Source organism: Danio aesculapii, chromosome 2 (genome assembly GCF_903798145.1).
Source record: "Danio aesculapii chromosome 2, fDanAes4.1, whole genome shotgun sequence".
Classification (NCBI taxonomy): domain Eukaryota; kingdom Metazoa; phylum Chordata; class Actinopteri; order Cypriniformes; family Danionidae; genus Danio; species Danio aesculapii.
The window spans coordinates 54,867,714-54,886,244 of NC_079436.1; the positions used below are offsets into that span (position 1 = coordinate 54,867,714).

General features: G+C 39.0%; 1 protein-coding gene across 1 annotated transcript in view; it reads left to right on the forward strand.

Moving 5' to 3' along the window:
• The window catches only part of LOC130214247 (potassium/sodium hyperpolarization-activated cyclic nucleotide-gated channel 2), a 133,811-nt gene extending 131,527 nt beyond the window's left edge, over window positions 1-2,284 (forward strand). The window contains 1 exon segment of the mRNA XM_056445848.1: window positions 346-2,284. Within this exon segment, the coding sequence (XP_056301823.1) occupies window positions 346-1,304 (959 nt within the window). The 3' untranslated portion in view covers window positions 1,305-2,284.
• The last annotated feature ends 16,247 nt before the right edge of the window (window positions 2,285-18,531 follow it).

Below are 18,531 nucleotides of genomic sequence, written 5' to 3' on the forward strand. Positions count from 1 at the left end.
GTAGATAAATCTCTCTATATAACAGATCATTGTTAGAAATAAAGAAAAAAAGAAAAAAGTACAGGTCAGAATAAGTATATTGTTTCACATTTACAGAAATATATCTCTTTTGCTGAATGGCGATGGAACATTTTTCCCCATATTCTGACATTTTTCTTTTCACGGAAGATATTTGATACATTAAAGTAGAGACATTTGCAATTAATATACTGTCTATTTATATGAAAAATATTTTTTATCAGTTTAATCTGATGCTGACACTAAATTCTGCCATCTCATCTTTGAACCTTATATCAATAGGACCAAAAAGTATATTCACAAAATGATTTTAATCTTCTGTTACAGGAAAAAAGAATTCCATCCTAATGAACAAAGTGCAGCATGACCTAAACTCCGGCATCCTGAACAACCGCGAGAATGAGATGATCCAGGAGATCGTGAAGTACGACCGTGAGATGGTGAAGCTGATTGACCTGCAGCGGCCGCGGGCCATGTCCATGACGCCCTCCATCCCATGTGGGATGTTTGCACCACCTGGCCAATCACAGGGTAGCTCAGCTATCGCCACTCTACAGCAGGCTGTCGCCATGAGCTTCTGTCCTCAGTTCGGAGGCCCAATGGTGGGTCCAAGCATGCAGTCCTTGCAGTCGCCCAGGATGGTCCGACGCTTCCAGGTGGTGCAGAATCTCGCCAGCCCGATAGCAATTTCTCCCCAACAGTCTCTCCCAATAGCCTCTGCGATAGCCAGTCCACCTGTGCAAAGTCCTCTTGCAGCAGCAGGCGCAGTAGGTGGACGAACTTTTATGTATGGGAGTAGCCCAATGGGTGCACGCTCTGGATCTCAGTTGTCCCTCATCCAGCAGCACGTTCCCAGTCCCACACGGCCCACCCCGGTTAAGAGCACCCAGCCGTTGCACCAAACAGGCAGCCTGACACAAGATGCCAGAGCTTTATCAGCTTCACAACCCAGCCTCCCACAGGATGGTGCTCCACACGTCGCACCCAGTCCGCCACCGTCTACCCGTGTTTCCTCAACGTCGATTGGCCCACCGCAAGCAGCCCATCCCGCAGTTCCAGGACCGTCCGGTGTCCGGAGCGCAGTGCCTCAGAGAATGGCTCTGCCACACCAAGCGCCCGCAGCCGCGGTTGGGAATTACCCATCCACACCTCCTCCTCCTCCTGCTTCTACAGGCACTCCACCTGCTGTAGCAGGACCGGACTTGGTTATACGCAAGAAAGATTCAATAGTCAGCCTTCCCGAGACGGACTTCACAGCCAGATCCCGGCTATCATCCAACCTCTGACGAGAACTCTGAGACTCTTTGCAAAACTTTTTGTGAGTCACAGTTTGTTTTTGTTTTTTTTTAGTTCATAGGGTGGCTTTTCATAGGAACCAAAGGGAGGAAGATCAGATAAACCTAAGGTGCAGTCACATTTACTGTAGCTCAGTGGGATTTCACAGGTGAGATTGAGTCCTTCTGAAAGAAATCTGTGTAAATTGGGATTTTGGGTCAGGTAAAAATGTAAGTAGATGTGCTCACTTTCAAGTTCAATGACTATTAGGATTGTGATTGATTTTAAAGTGAGCTCTGCGTGAGCTTTTTTCCATCTCTACACTGTTGACAAGGAAAAATGGAGTGTAAAATTTCACTGAAATATGGCTAATGGGTCTGCATCTTTACCGAAGCTTGATTTAACAGACACTATGCTTGATGTACACATGAAAGATCTTCGTGAGACAGACTTGACATTGTGGGTAACGTTTAACTACAGATGAAGTCTCTGCTAAACTTTTAGTGAGTCACAGTTTATTGTTTTCTGAGTTCATAGGAACCAAAGGGAGGAAGATCAGACTGACTTGCATGGGCAGTCACATTTACCATTGCTTTGAAAGTTTGCTGGTGAGATTGAGTCCTAGTGAACGAAATCTGAATGAATTGGGTGAATTTGGGTGTGGTCAAAAGTGATGGATGTAGATGACTTGGGAACTCTCTTGATTTGAAAGTGAGGTCTGTGTGAGTTTCATCATTTCATCTCTATGCTGTAGACAATTAAGAATGGACTGCGAAATTTCACTGCGACCTGCATAAGAAAGATCTTTGCAAGACAGCCTTCTTAGCCAGATTTTGGTTCATGTCAAGGTTCGAGACTCTTTGCTAAAGGGTGGCTTTTCATTGGAACCAAAGTAAGGGACTAAAGGTGCAGTCACATTCACAATTGCTCTGTGAAATTTTGTAATTGAGTGATTTCAAAAGGAATCAAAATGATCATTTTCAAGTTGCTTGAATTTTCCACATTTTAAGACAGAGATTTGCTTGATTTGAAAGTGTGTTATGTAGTATCCTCTCTATGCTGTTGACAAGACACAATGGACAGCAAAATTTCTCTAATGTGTCCACACTTTTACCACTAATAGTTTTAACGTCCTACAGGAACTATGCCTGACATAGTCAAACTGAGCTTGGTTTTACACAAGAAGGATGGTCATAGCACAGACTTCATAGCCAGATTGTGGCTTTAGTCCAACTTTTGACGAAATTTTAAAGACTTGTTGCATACTTGGGTCAAAGTTTGTTCTTTTTGTGCTTGCAGGGTAGTTATAATTAGGAACCAAAGAAAGAGAGATCTGACAGATGTATGGGTCATTGCTTTGTCAAATTTTGTGGGTAAAACTGAGCCATTCCAAAAGAGATCTGCATAGATGGAGGTATTGGGTCAGGGCTAAAAGGTTACGTATTTTTAAGTTCAATTCCAAGGTATAGTTGCTTTATACAAATAGACTGCAAAAGTTTCACTGAAACATTGCTAATGTGTCCGCACCTTTACCGATACTAGATTTAACACGCTGCAGGAACTATTCCAGAAGAGGATGGACTTTGTTTACTGTTATATAAAAGATCATCATGATACAGACTTAGTTAGATTATGGCTCTCTTCTAGCTTCCAATGAAATCTCGAAGACTCTTTGCAATATATTTTGTTCTTTTTTGTGCTTGTGGAGTGACTCTTTATAGGAACCAAAGGGAGGGAGACCTCAGGTGCAGTCACATTTACTGCTGCTCAATGAAATTTCACTTGCAAAATTGAGTCCTTCAGAGAGGAATCTGCATGATTGCTTTTACTTCATTTCATTAAGCTTCCTTAATACACCAGGTGGTGTGACTTGGACACATCATCAGTGATGAACCCTGGGTAATGGGGTGTTTCAGGCCTAAGTTGATCAGACACCCTCAACTGGTGAACCAACAGTCCAAAGTTTGTGTCCAAGTGGAATGCTACACCATGGATCTCCCCTCCTGATCCACTGAGAGCTTTTTCTGCAGCTTCAATTGTGTTCTTGGTGGCTTGCACTGCTCTAGTGCCAAGGAGACTGAGAATCCATGCAATTGGGTGTTTCTCACATGAACAAAAATGTTCTCTAAGCAGGTCTGGCTCATTTTCATGATATTCACATAAATGCACACTGCTGGCCAACAGAAAGCTAAGGTTTTTTCAAGAGTTCACACTTAGATATTGTTTGACAACTGTTAGCAGGTTTGGCATGCTGTCCCGGGAAAGAAACCCTGAGCTTGGAGATAGTTGAGCCCAGGGCTCCCGCCTGGTCCATAGAGCATGTGAGGGGAGTACGAGATCAGGTGGTTCTCGAGAGCTCCCTGTGGTAAAGGAGGAAAGGAGGAGAAGGGGTGGATGGGGGTTTCTTCGGAAAACAAAGATAAGAGAGTAGTTCTAGCTAGGCTACTTATAGTGAGTTGGGATTAATCTGATTGGCTAACTCGTGAATGTAGATGAGTGGCCAGCTGCAGTCAATCATATCACGTGCTCCTCTCAAAATTAGTTTGTGAAACTTCACAAAGTGACTTCTTTGTAAGCAGTGCTTTATCGATTGTTGACTAGAGACAAAGTCATTGCAATCTGAAGTTTTTCAAGCATATAATAAAATTCCCAACACAGATTTTTCCAGTTTGCACAGGTTTTACACAAAATTCACCGATTGTAAATTAAGTTCATAGTTTCCTACTCAGATTTTGCTCATTTTTGGTTACAGATTGGATATGTCTCAATGATTAACAAATGGCTTGTAGACTTGACCTGAAGAAAAATTGTGTGAAACTTAACATCTGAAATTAAGATGAAATATTGCTGATGTTCACTACTTAATAGTCTCTAGCACAACATGATTTTGCCAAGTACGATGCGATTCTGGATTAACATCTATGTGGATCCTGGAACATCATTTTTGTTGGAAAATGTAATCCATACCTATTCCCTACCCTTAAACCCAACCATAACTGTAACTTATTCCCAAAATCAGAGGGGAATAATAGTTGTATAACAACCATGTAGAAGTGCATGAACCTAATCATAGACCTTAACATAAACTGTAAATGTATCCCTAAATCCTGATTGGCTGATTGGAATGTTGTTCCAGGATCACCATAGATGTTAATCCAGGAACATGTTATACTTGCTGAAAACAGGTTAGGCTAGTCTCTACACCTGTCATACTTGAACCAGAATCAGTTAGACCTATGAGATTTAATAGTCAGCCTTTCCAAACATAGACTACACAGCAATGCATGTCATGATTTTGCCTAGTACAGTGCGATCCTGGAACATCTTTTTTGTTGGAAAATGCAGTCCATACCTATTTCCTACCCCTAAACCGAACCATAACTGTAAATTATTCTCAAATACAGAAGGGTATAATAGTTGGATAACAATTTTGTAGAAGTGCATAAACCTAACCATAAGCCTAAACTTAACATAAAACGTAAATGTATCCCTTAATCCTGATTGGCTGATTGGAATGTTGTTCCAGGATCAACATAGATGTTAATCCAGGAACATGTCATACTTGCTGAAATCAGGTTAGGGTAGTCTCTACACCTGTCATAGTTGAACCAGAATCAGTTAGACCTATGAGATTTGATAGTCAGCCTTTCCAACATAGACCACACAGCAATGCAAATCATGATTTTGCCTAGTACGATGCGATCCTGGAACATCTTTTTTGTTGGAAAATGTAATCCATACCTATTCCCTACCCCTAAACCGAACCATAACTGTAAATTATTCCCAAAATCAGAAGGGAATAATAGCTGGATAACAATCATGTAGAAGTGCATAAACCTAACCTTAAGCCTAAACTTAACATAAACTGTAAACATATACCCTAACCCTAATTGGCTGATTGGAATTTTGTTCCAGGATCAGCATAGATGTTAATCCAGGAACATGTCCTACTTGGTGAAATCAGGTTATAGGGTAGTCTCTACACCTGCCATAGTTGAACCAGACTCTGTTAGGCCTATGAGATTTGATAGTCAACCTTCCCAATGTGGACTACACCGCAATATTGTGGTTTACAACTAAAATCTTAAAAGAACTTAAAAATCTTTACCATTTTTGAGTCTCATCTAAGTTCTTCTATATTATCAGTGTCATACTTTTTAAAGGACCCACAGGAGAATGATTAGACACACTTTACCAGTGCAGAAATTGAGCAATCCAAAGGTGGATCCAAAGGTTTTGCATTAGGGTGGAAAAGTTAGTCACACATATTTCTTTCATTTTCAAGTTGGTCAATGTTGACTTTGCAAAACTAGTTAGATTATACTGTACGTGTCTTCTATTTCAGCTGCTCTATTTTGCTGACGAGAGACAATGAATCACTTTTGCTTGTGAAATTGAGTAATTCCAATGGGAATCCATGCTAATGAGAGACTAGCATGAAGGCAAAAATGTTTACCCTGTCGATTAAGCTCATTTTCAAATTGGTCAACACTTCCAATAGGTCAAATTTGGAAGTGATTTCGGTACTTTATGGTCTGTTTCCACTGAGTGGTATGGTGCGGTACTGTACAGTTTGGTATGCTGTCAAAAGGTATTTATAAGCAAACCATACCGTACCACTTTTTGGGTACCCTTTCGAAAGGGTACCTAGCACAATAAAAGGGTACCAAAAGGCAGAACAAGATGCACAGCTGAACGCTATTGGTTTACAGAGATACGTCACTAGCGCTTGCACAAGCCAGGAATATGAAAACAAAGGAAGCGCCATTTTTAAATACACAGCCGAGACATTATACCATAATAATATATACATATAATAACGAGTCATGATCGACTCGAGATTGAACAAATCTTGTCATCGTCTTGATGAACAGCCACAAAGCCAAGAAAAGCAGAATCTACCCTCTGTGGCCTGTAGTTGTTTACAAGGGCGTCTAAAGCGCGAGCGATTTCACTTTCTTGAGAGAGCTCGAGTGTGCTCTCGTCGATATTTAAAATAACAAACATTTTGAGCTCATGATAATAACGTACGCGTGATAACTGAAGTGCTTCTGACATCCAATCCTTTCAGAAACTAAAAACGCGAGACTGACGCACAAAAAAACAAAGAAGCCTGAAAAAACAAAAGAGCAAATGATTTTTTCAGCAACCTAAAACATGAACAAACTGTCATGTTGAACTATTATCATCACCTTTTGGACTATTATGAACTCACAATGATGGAATTACTGTCTAACAAAGGTTACATGTGCTGGTGAAGATTAAAGATACAGATGAGAGGTTTGCACTGACTGTGGGCTATATTTTGTGTTGTTTTTGAACCTAAATAAGCACTAAATGTCTGTTGTGTGTAGTTTATCTGTAATTGGTAACATATCAGAGACTGTAAGGGTCTGGGTGAGTTATATATGTTGCATTTAATTATTTATTTTATATAATTACAGACGTTACAGTAGGCTGTTTCGCCCAATCATTGATCTGCAGTTACAATCAAATCATGTTCATAGAAAGGTTAGTAATGAATATTTCTACACCAGTATTTATGTGTATAAAGCATCTGTTTTGTGAAGTGCTTCTCACATGATATGTGAACGACATGTACAGCTTTTCTTTGACATTTCCTCCAGCGAGAATGACGTTGACTGAAACTTTCTGTCGAACACCACACCCACCATTGGTACCCTTTTGGCAGTGGAAACGCAAGCCTGATAAAGGTGACCCATACCAACCCGTACTGTACAGTACGACTCAGTGGAAACGGTCGATTAGACATCGCTATCCTATTGACAACAGATTTTTGCTGAAACATTGCTAATGTGACTGCACCTTTACCACTACTAAATTTAAAATCATGGCTATGAATAGATTCACAGAATCGCTAGTGTAGCCACCCCTGTACAGCTTCTGATGCCTCTTAACATACTTGACAAGTGAAAAGGAGAAATCCTATCGTGTAACGTAGTGTTTTCCATACAACGCAATCGGGCAACTAGAAAATCAGGGACTTGCAAGAGATGACAATGAGGAAATCGGATGCTTTGCGACCATGTTTTGGACCGTCTCCATTCTTTCTGTATAAGCTCTACGTGTAGCAATCTAATTCACTTTGTTGTAACGTATCAAAGAAAAAAAAATGTATTACAGACCGCTGGTCGATTTTATATCTTAATGTAAATAAGAAAGGAAAAAAGGGAAAAAAGAGGTTATAACAGAAAACACACAAATTGTATTTACTCGAAAACCAAAGTTGAGCTTGAACACAAGTTTTGGTTGTGTCTGTGTCAACTGAGAAAATCAACACGTCAAATGAAAACGTCCTCTATTTAACTGCCTTGATTACAAGTTTAGAAGCCATATACATGGTCTGTGTGTGCGTGCGTGTGTATTTGTGCACATATGCTTGTTATTGGTTAAGTCGATGAGTCTGTTTTGTGGAACGGGAGTGCGTTTTTACGTCTTTTCGTCAGGCGTGTTGATAAAGGCAATACTTCACTGCGTCGGGGTTGCACTGAGAGCTTAGACTTGAATGCAATGGGTCTTTTGCAGAACTTGTTTAGATGAACATCAAACCAAAAGAATCATGCTGTTTTTTTTGTTTGTGATCCATGTTGATGCAATATAATTCTGCAATATTCTCGCCCTGCCTTTTTATACGGAAGCTTCGTATCGCAGCATAAGCAATTTAATAATCAGCGTTGTTCAGAGAATGTTTCAAACCTCAAGGCGCTGGATAAGGTTGCGTAGCTTTCGCAATGTCTTTTTGTTCGTATGGGTCTACATAAGGTTTTCATTTCAGTGATGGAATCAGGTTTTGTAACGTGTTATGTGTCGATTTTTGTTTCGTCCTTCGGTCATAGTATATTTTAAAAAGTCATATTTCCAAAAAGGTAAGAGAGGTCGAGTGTAGACCTTAAAAAATTGTAATATTTACATGAAAATGTAACAATATGAGATGACTAAAAAGTCAGAATATTATCTATATAATGTAACATTATTGTAAAAAAAATATATAATATCTTCGATATCTATTTATTTATTCTATATTTTACAGTTTAACAGTGGCATTTTTTATAACGTGTTCTCCCATTGTCGCAAAAATAGATCCTGATTTGCACAACTTACTGAGTATTTAAAACATGCTGCATATTAATGGCCTGTAAACGTAATACAAAGTTTGTGCGTGGGCTGGGTTTGCAGGCCTGTGAGCGCTGGCTGAATCGTTGATTTGTTGACTGCTTGCGAACAGATTTGGGTTGATTTACAAACTTGTCTCTTTACAAGAATGTAGTTGTTTGTGTTCATTGTAAACTGCTGCAGACTTTTTCTCACTTGAACTTTGAAATTGTAAATATGACGCTGTATATATATATTTTATGTGCAAACCCAGGCAGTAACAGAGCGGAAAAAACAAAAAACAAAACGATTTTAGAAAAACAAGCGGTGCATAATGGGTTTTGAATGTATGCCGAATGGCATTTATGATGTGACCTGATTATTATCAACTGCCATGTAAATAGATAAGTAATAACTCATGCAAAATTGAAATTGTGTGTATTTGCCGTTTGTAGCGATCACGTCCTAAATACTTTAATCTGATATGTGTAGAATTATTTTATTTTTCTAAGTCTTGTTTCCGAGACGGGAGCTCCGTCTGTAGATTACCATAACACAAAGCACACTGTGTCCGTTAGCGCCCTCTATAGGACAGGTATCAACACAGTCCTGGGATGCACTGAGTGGTTTTGGAATTGTGTGATTGAAACAGGCAGCTTAATCCATTAAAACAAACAAAAAAAGATGATTGACAACAAGATTCCCTGAAATATCAATGTATTGATCTCCATTGATTGGTACAGTCATTTCCACTTTTACAGTCCACCGTAAAGCCCAAATTATACTTCACTTTTTTATTGCACACTAGATTGTGTGAGAGGCACATTTTGTCAATTTTTGTCGACAAAATCATCTGGGGTGAGTTTCACAAAACCATCATTAGCTAATTAAGATCTCAGATTCCGTCAGTACAAACAAAGTTCAGTGAATTGTTGTTTCCCGAATCCATCGTTCCAATGAACTTTCGCAAACTTTATTGCGTACCCATATATACATTTCTGCAGAGCACCAAATACGTTTCAAGAACTGCGCTTTTTTGCAGTTTTTGTTTTCACGCCTGCTGTTCTCACGTAAATCCACCAGAGGCTGCTGTCGACTGACTGACCAACCAACCGATGCCCTCACCACACCGACCGATCCCCCCACCACCCCCTTCTCTAAACCCAACCAATAGTGTTTTCAAAAGCACCGATTGACTCGCCCACCCACTTCCCTAAACCCAACCGAGAGATCGGTTGAAGAAAAGCCTTCGCCTGATTTTTTATTTGTTTGTTTGTTGGTTTATTTATTCATACAAAAACTCTATTATATGTACAAAAACAAATAACGAGGTTCAAATGATGGAGAAATGATGGATAAACAACAATTTTGGGAAACACTTGTCACGGCATTGTTCATTCCCCATAACGATGCATTGTACTACCCTGGGAATCGCCTCATACTCCCTAGCTGCTCCCTCATCGAGGGAGGTGAGAGCGGGAGCGCACGAGGACTGGGCAGAAAAAGGTGCCCTCCATGCCTGAGTGAGCTCTCTGTGTACCTCCGGGGAAGAAGGGGATGGGGGGTCTAGAAGGCTTTGCCTTCTTCGCTCCCACGTAGCATCCGTCTAAGCGGTCCGGCTGCCGTTCTGGAGGACAAGCCATCTCCAATCCCATGGCCGAAGCAACCCGGGATAACACGGCTAACATGTCTGATTCCACATCCAAAACCACTCTGACAACTCCGGAGGGTGGCAGGGGGTCTGGATCTTCATCGAAGCATGTCAACCCGCCTTCCAATGCATCGATGGACATCACATCCCCGGTGTCATCTAATGAAAGCGCGGCCAACCCGGAGGATGGACCAGCGCTCGCACTCGAAGCAGAGACAGAGTGCACTGATGAGGAGCGAGGGGTCCGCGGGCCCGAAGGTGATGGAATATCCCCCACTGTAACCCTCAGGCCTGCCCGAGTGCTAACTGCTTGGCGGGGAGCAGCAGGGGTGACTTGCCCTAATAAAAGAGCTCGTCTCAGCCTCATTTGCACTACAGTCAAGCCATCGCAATGCGGGCAAGAACTGTCCGCGAGCACCGCATCAACATGTTGGACCCTCAAGCATGTGACGCAGTACTCACGCCTGTCATCCGGGGCGAGGAAACCACCGCATCCAGAAACGTTCTCATGTAAATCCACCAGAGGCTGCTGTCGACTGACTGACCAACCAACCGATCCCCTCACCACACCGACGATCCCCCCACCACCCCCTTCTCTAAACCCAACCAATAGTGTTTTCAAAAGCACAGATTGACTCGCCCACCCACTTCCCTAAACCCAACCGAGAGTTCTAAAAGCAATCCAGACAAAGAAAAGCCTTCGCCTGATTTTTTATTTGTTTGTTTGTTTGTTTATTTATTCATACAAAGACTCTATTATATGTACAAAAACAAATAACGTGGTTCAAATGATGGAGAAATGATGGATGAACTACAATTTTGGGAAACACTTGTCACAGCATTGTTCATTCCCCATAACAATGCATTGGACTACGGTATTTCAGCTGCGAGCTCTGTCATTGTTTGCAAAACGCACCACTGATTGTGCCAAATCAGGCTGATATCGTGTACTCTAAACATGCCAAAAAAAAAGATGAAGTATACTTTGGGCTTAAGCCTGCATTTACACTACTAAACAATTCTGATTTAGTGATTTTGACCCCAGATTGGAGTGTTCATGTTTGTGCCAACGCACAAACCCAACAAATCATCTAAAATGGTGCTTAGCTGAGGGTACTTTTTTGCAAAGATATCAGATCAGTGCATTATACGCTGTAGTGTAAATGCAGCACTGTGGAAGGCAATGAGGGACAAAAGGCTTTACATGAAATGTGTGAAAATGTGATTGTATCCATGTGCACAGTTCGATTATGTTGAGTTATGAAAGGTGATATAGTAAAGGTGAATAAGTTCATGGCAGTATAGAATTATGATAACCTTGTATCACATATGCAAATATAGTTTGATTCAGCAATACAGCAATTTCATTGGATATTGCATGTCAACATGATTAAGGACTTTTGGCCCTGATCACCTTCCATACAACACCACGTCTACACTGGAAGCATTGATACGTTGCTGTCAATACTGTAAGTCAAAACCTGCTATTTTACTCAAATAAATAAATAACTGCTATAAAGTCCATTGTTAATTGTTAATATTGTTGCTGTTGCAAATATATATGTATATAACTAGTGTTGTCAAAAATATCGATTTTCGATAAGTCGTAATATATATTCGATAAGTGCTCGCAGTATTGAAAATGGTATTGAATATCGATATTTTTCAATGTATTGAAGTATAACACTATATGTAACGTCCTGGTTATGTACGTAACCCACGTTCCCCGAATAGGGAACGGAGACGTGTGTCTGTATAAACAGACTTTGGGAGTGTCTTAGACGACCAATCACAAAACGGGCCAATGAAATGCCAATTGAATTGGCTGAGCTTAGCTACACAGCTGAAGCTGATGAGCCAATTAGGGCTATATCAGTCGGCTGCTGGAGCCAGCTCATCAGAATTTGCCTGCTGAAGAGCCGATCGCTCAGCTCCCAGCTGGAGACTCAGGTGCTGTAGCAGTGGAGATACACGTCTCCGTTCCCTAATCGGGGAACGTGGGTTACGAACGTAACCAGGACGTTCCTCTTTATAAGGGAACTTCTACGTGTGTCTGTATAAACTTGCTTAAACTTGCTTAAGCGGTGTGTCCCGAGGAAGAGTTGAAAATAAGAGAATTTCTCTTACCTTCCTCCCTGGATCCTGCGGTGAGGCCAGAGTGAGAGAAAGGAGTCCGTTCTGTTGCACTCTGAGGGCCTGAGGCGAAGGGTCCTTGTGCTGCAAGCTGGAAGGCGAAGCGTCCCAAACTGGCAGTACTCGGGTTTGCGCATCCGGAGAGAGAGGAAACTGCTCTTTTGGAAATTTGGTTGCCGCCAGCCCGGGGCAAATTTTTCCCCAATTTCTGTTTAACGGAGCGAATTTTTTCAACACATTTCTAATCATAATAGTTTTAATAACTCATCTCTAATAACTGATTTATTTTATCTTTGCCATGATGACAGTAAATAATATTTGACTAGATATTTTTCAAGACGCTTCTATACAGCTTAAAGTGACATTTAAAGGCTTAACTAGGTTAATAAAGTTAACTAGGCAGGTTAGGGTAATTAGGCAAGTTATTGTATATCGATAGTTTGTTCTGTATACTATCGAAAAAAAGTAGAGCTCAAAGGATCTAATAATTTTGACCTTAAAATGGTTCATAAAAAAATTAAAAACTGCTTTTATTCTTGCCGAAATAAAACAAATAAGACTTTCTTCAGAAGAAAAAATATTATCAGACATTCGGTGAAAATTTCCTAGCTCTGGTAAACATCATTTGGGAAATATTTAGAAAAGGAAAAAAAAAATTCAAATCGGGACTTCAACTGTATACATATATATACATACATACATACACACAACATATTACACGAGTAGCACTGCAATATGGCTGTATATCGACTGCTGGGTGCTACGAGTGTGATATTACTTTTATACAACAGTTCAATATTATGGCAACATTATGTATTTAAAAAGAACATGAAACACGGAGAGTCTCAAAAGCTCTTTTGTACGAGGAACTACTTTCTTCAGCCATTCATTCACATTTGCTGCTGACTGTCAGAACAGCAGAAACATTTGCTAAATGTCACTTTAGAACTAGTATTTCAGTGATGGTCTTGCATAATGTAGATAAAAACAGGTGATTTTACTCTCATTTTAAAATTATAAAATGTGGTTTACTCTCCCAGTATTTCTCTGTTGCAACCCGGATTTCTCAATAATTAACCCCGAAAACGCCAAAGGAAACACTAACAGATTACTTTGGTATAATACAGCACTACAAAATACAAGAGAGAGAGAGAAATCGACTTTATAAGGATTTGATCAGCTGTAGTGTGAAATGTACGATAAAAACTAAACATTTTTCTTCTCTAACACTTATTATACAATCTCTGTCGCCATCTTGTGGCGGAAAAAATGTAACATTGTCAACCATCAATTTCTTTGCTTTTAGATCAACATGACAGGCCGATGGCTGCTGAGGCACTGAAATTATACAAACATATTTTAAAATAGGCACTATCCTTATAAGTATACTGCAGTTGCAATTTAAACAAATATATTCTCACCAAAAAGCCTCAAAAGTACATTATGTTGTCCAACAGCTGCATTATTTGTCAAACGGTTGTGAATGTATTCATCTGCTGTCACTCTATGTGGGCGGAGTAATACACAAGGGTAAAAACAGTGCTGATGCTGCTGGAATATCACACGGCTGTCATCCAATCAAATTCGAGAACAGTAAATATGCAGTACTGCATGTATATGTATGTATATACGTATTTATGTGTGTGTGTGTGTATATATATATATATATATATATATATATATATATATATATATATATATATATATATATATATATATATATATATATATATATATAAATACATGTGTGTATATATATATATATATATATATAGTTGAAGTCACAACTAGCCCTCCCATGGATTACTTTTTAATATTTAAAATATTTCCCAAAGAATGTTTAACAGATCAAGAACTTTTTTCACAGTATTTCCTGCAATATTTTTTCTTCTTCAGCTACAATAAAAGCAGTTTTTAATTAAAAAAATATTAATGGTCAATATTATTATATTACATTATATATGATATTATAATATTATTATTAAGAATGTTTTTTTTATTGTTGATGACTTGCCTAATAACCCTTGCCTAACTTAACCAATTAACCCAGTTAAACCTTCAAATGACACTTTAGCTGAATAGTATCTTAAAAAATATCTAGTTAAATATTATTTACTGTCATCACGGCAAAGAGAAAAGAAATCAGTTATCAGAAATGAGTTATTAAAACAATTATGTTTAGAAATGTGTTGACAAATCTTTCCGTCAAAGAGAAATCGGGGGCTAATAATTAAGGAGGGCTAATAATTCTAACCTCAACTATATATATATATATATATATATATAGTCATGATAAAAATGATAGGCACTCTTGGTAGGTAAATATGAGCAAAATAGGCTGTGAATCGTGAAAGTAAATCAGCCTCTTTCAAATATGACCCTTTCAAGTGATACATTTGATTATTTGATCCTTTTCCTAAACTCAAACTCATAACCTTGGCATTGCAGCGTCATGCTGTACTGTTTGCGCTACACAAGTGCATGAAATTGAATTTATAAAAAATAATTTAATTTCAGACAGAAATAAACCATCTGCAGAAGCTGTGCAGTGTAACAGAAATAGAAACAGAGCGTCTGTCACATTGTAAACAGCTCTTGATTATAATAGCATCGATTTGATTTAGAAAATGTAGCGACGTGTCACTCACATCCAGAGTAGATGTGGTGTAAAGACATAATTTCAATAAAAAAAAATACAAACAAAATAAATAAAATCACAGCGCTGCACACCTTACGTCTCCTGTAACACAAGAGTCTGATGATATTAATCTGAGAAAGGAAGTGAAGCATCAGTCCATGAAACTTTATCGCAGATTTGCAATGTAATCTCTCTTATTTGGCACATTTAGCACAGTTCAGTTTCCTGCAAATAAACCTTTCAGTTCTGCAAGAGCTTTATGGCCCAAGGACACGATCTGTGTGTGTTTTTTTTTTTTTTGTCTAGCATAAAACATCCACATTATGCTCTGACTGGAAACGACGGGGATGGCAGTGAATGTATGCGAATAACTGGACCGTTTTATTTACATATGCGCACACATTTGCATATGTAATGGATTTAGCCCTAATGAAGCTCCTCTCTGATTGTCTCAATGGAAATGGCAGCCAAAATGTGAGTTATTGCGAACTGCAGGCTCCTGCTCGTCATCTGAGCGGAAAATATGACAGTTTTATTCTGCTTCTCCAGCGTGAGAAAAAAAAAAGCCTGGCAGAAACAATCTTCCTTTGAAGGACAGGAGGACAGATTGACTGAACATTCCTCCATATTTCCCTGGCATCAAATGTAAATCAGGGTACTTTATGTTTCTGTGTTGAAAAGTGTTTCTTTTACTATCTCTCTTTCTTTCTCTCCCTGTCTATCTGTCTATCTGTCTGTCAGTCTGTCTATATTTTCTGTTTGTGCCCCAATGCACAATGTACTGTAAATACCTAGTGCCTAGTATATCCAAATAGTCTATTTTTAGTCGTATGTGGCTCTATGAAAGACTTAATGCAAACTTTGGGTCTTTTCTTTTTTTTAAAGGGGAACATTCACCCAAAAATGAGTTTAAAGCATCTTCATGCTGCTTATTTCTGTGCAAAAGTTTGTTGTGACAATGTCTGTCAGAAAAACGAAATCTTAGTCAGCGTTTCTGTCTGAGTTACGGGATTTATTATTAAATCTTGCAGTGCGAAATAGCTGTATGTCAGCTCAGATGGGAGGCATGCGTTGTGGGACTTAGGGTGCTTTCACACCTGCATTATTTAGTTCGGTTGAATCGCACTAGAGTTTTGTGGTGTGGTTTGTTTGAGCAGGTGTGAATGCAGCAATCGCACTCGAGTGCGCACCAAAAGCGGACCAAAAAACCATACTGAGACCTACTTGAAGAGGTGGTCTCGGTACGATTTCAAATGAACCCTGGAGCGGTTCGTTTGTGGTGAGAACATGATCCGAACTAAAACAGACCCAACCGCAAAAAGTACTGCGCCTTCTGGACTAATCCAGCTGCTGTAGGCCGATGCGCTGTCCCGTTTTATGGGGTTTGGAGGAAAAATACTTGTTGACAGCGCTTTACCAACAGTTTTAAACAGACAGAGAGAGAGAGAGACAGAGAGAGAGGGAGGGAAAAACATTACCTGATGAATCGTTGGTAGTATATCCGGAAGATGACCATGTCACTGTTTAGCTAAATTAATTTACACCTTCTCTTAACGCCTTTGTCATTTGCAATGCATGAAACCTTGTTTTCCAGCCGCAGATGTGCTTCATTCTTGAAATGTATAGTTAGTCTCAAGTTATGTATACAAACTATATAGTATACAACGACCAGAGATACAATCAGCCAGTGCAGCGACATTTTGTGTCTGCCGGTTATTTTACATGTGGGACTTCCATTGGCACTTTCCTGCATGTTAATTCTGACCAATCGAAGAGCAGTTTAGGAAATACGTTCAATAACATCTGGCCAATGAGTGATGTGGATTTTGTCACATGACTGTATTTTGGTCCTTTTCAATTGGTTTGGACCAAAGCGATCAGTGTGGTGTGAAAAGGGCCCAAAAAAGGCTGAAAAATGCTACAATGTATCATTTATTACCCTTGGTCCAGACCAAATGAACCGAACCACAGGTGTGGTCCCACCGGTGACAATATACAGCCATATCGCACTGCTACTCGTGTGATATTGTGTTTATAAAACAGTTCAAAGACATCATCATGTATATTAAAAGAAAATCAAGTCAAAACAAGTCTCAAAAATTTTGTAAGAGGAACTACTTTCTTCCGCCATTCATTCACATCTTCTGCTGACGGATAGCAGAAACCGTTGCTAATCCACAAACGTCACTTTAGAGCTAGTATTTGAATGATTCTCTAGCGTAATGTCTAAAGTGATGACAAAACAGCTGATTTTGCTCAGCATTTTAAGATTGTAAGGCTGAACAGCATGAAATGCCATCAGTCTACAGAGATTTCCTAGTATTTCTCTGTTACAATCGGGATTTCACAATAAATAACATCTGAAAAAGCCAAAGCAATGCAATCACTACCAGATTGTTGTTGACATTAATTTTATTGTGATTCGATATAATATAGTTTATATTATACACGAATCTCAATAAAATTAATGTCAATAACAATGATAAGCTCTGGACTTTTTTTTACTCTATATTGATCTAAGAACAAATCACACAGCAGAAATATCCAACAATGGGAATCTAGAAGTGTGTTAGAGATGCACCAAATTTTCAGCTGCCAACAACTATCGGCCTCCGAAAATAGGCTATGCTATTTAATGGACTCTCTCATTTGTGGCTTCAGTCATTATTGGGATAAATGTAATGTAATGTGTATTTACATAGCACATTTATCGTGTATGTCCGTACACCCTAAGCGCTTCACAATCATGAGAGGGGATCTCTCCATACCACCACCAGTGTGCAGCATCCACTTGGATGACCACAGGACAACGGCGCTAGTGCGTTCACCACACACCAGCTATTGGTGGAGTGGAGAGACAGTGATAGAGCCAGTTCGGTGGATGAGGATGATTGGAAGGCCATGGTGGGTAAGGGCTGATGGAGATAATTTGGTCAGAACACCGGAGTTACATCCCTACTTTTTACAAGAAGTGCCATGGGATTTTTAATAACCACTGAGAGTCAGGACCAATATATATATATATATATATATATATATATATATATATATATATATATATATATATATATATATATATATATATATATATAGATATATATATATATATATTTATAAAACAATATAAATATATAACAATGTATATATATATATATATATATATATATATATATATATATATATATATATATATATATATATATATATATATATATATATTAGGGGTGTAACGATATTACAAACCAAAATATCGCGATACACCAACCACGATACGTATCGGGAAACTCTCGTGGCGTACCGCGGTACTCTCACGCCCCCTGGTGCCCATTGTTGAGGTTGACGTCACTTGTCTCTAACTATTTGAACTAATTTAAACACATCTTTATAACATTTGATTAAATTGTATATATATATAAAATGAAATATATATAATATGAAATATGGATTGTTATTCTTTAATATGGAAAATAATGATTCGAGATTGCATTTTTGCCATATTGCCCAGTCCTACTTTTCACAAAAAAACTAATACTGGGTTGATTTAACCCATCATTGGGTCAAATATGGACAATTAAACTACAGTTGTTCCTTAGTTGGCCCAACGCTGGCTTAAAACAACCCAGCATTTTTTTTAAAGTGCTCCGACTGAAATTTTAGCTGCTAAAAAGTAACGTTTCCATCTGTTTTTGGAGCTTGACAGACA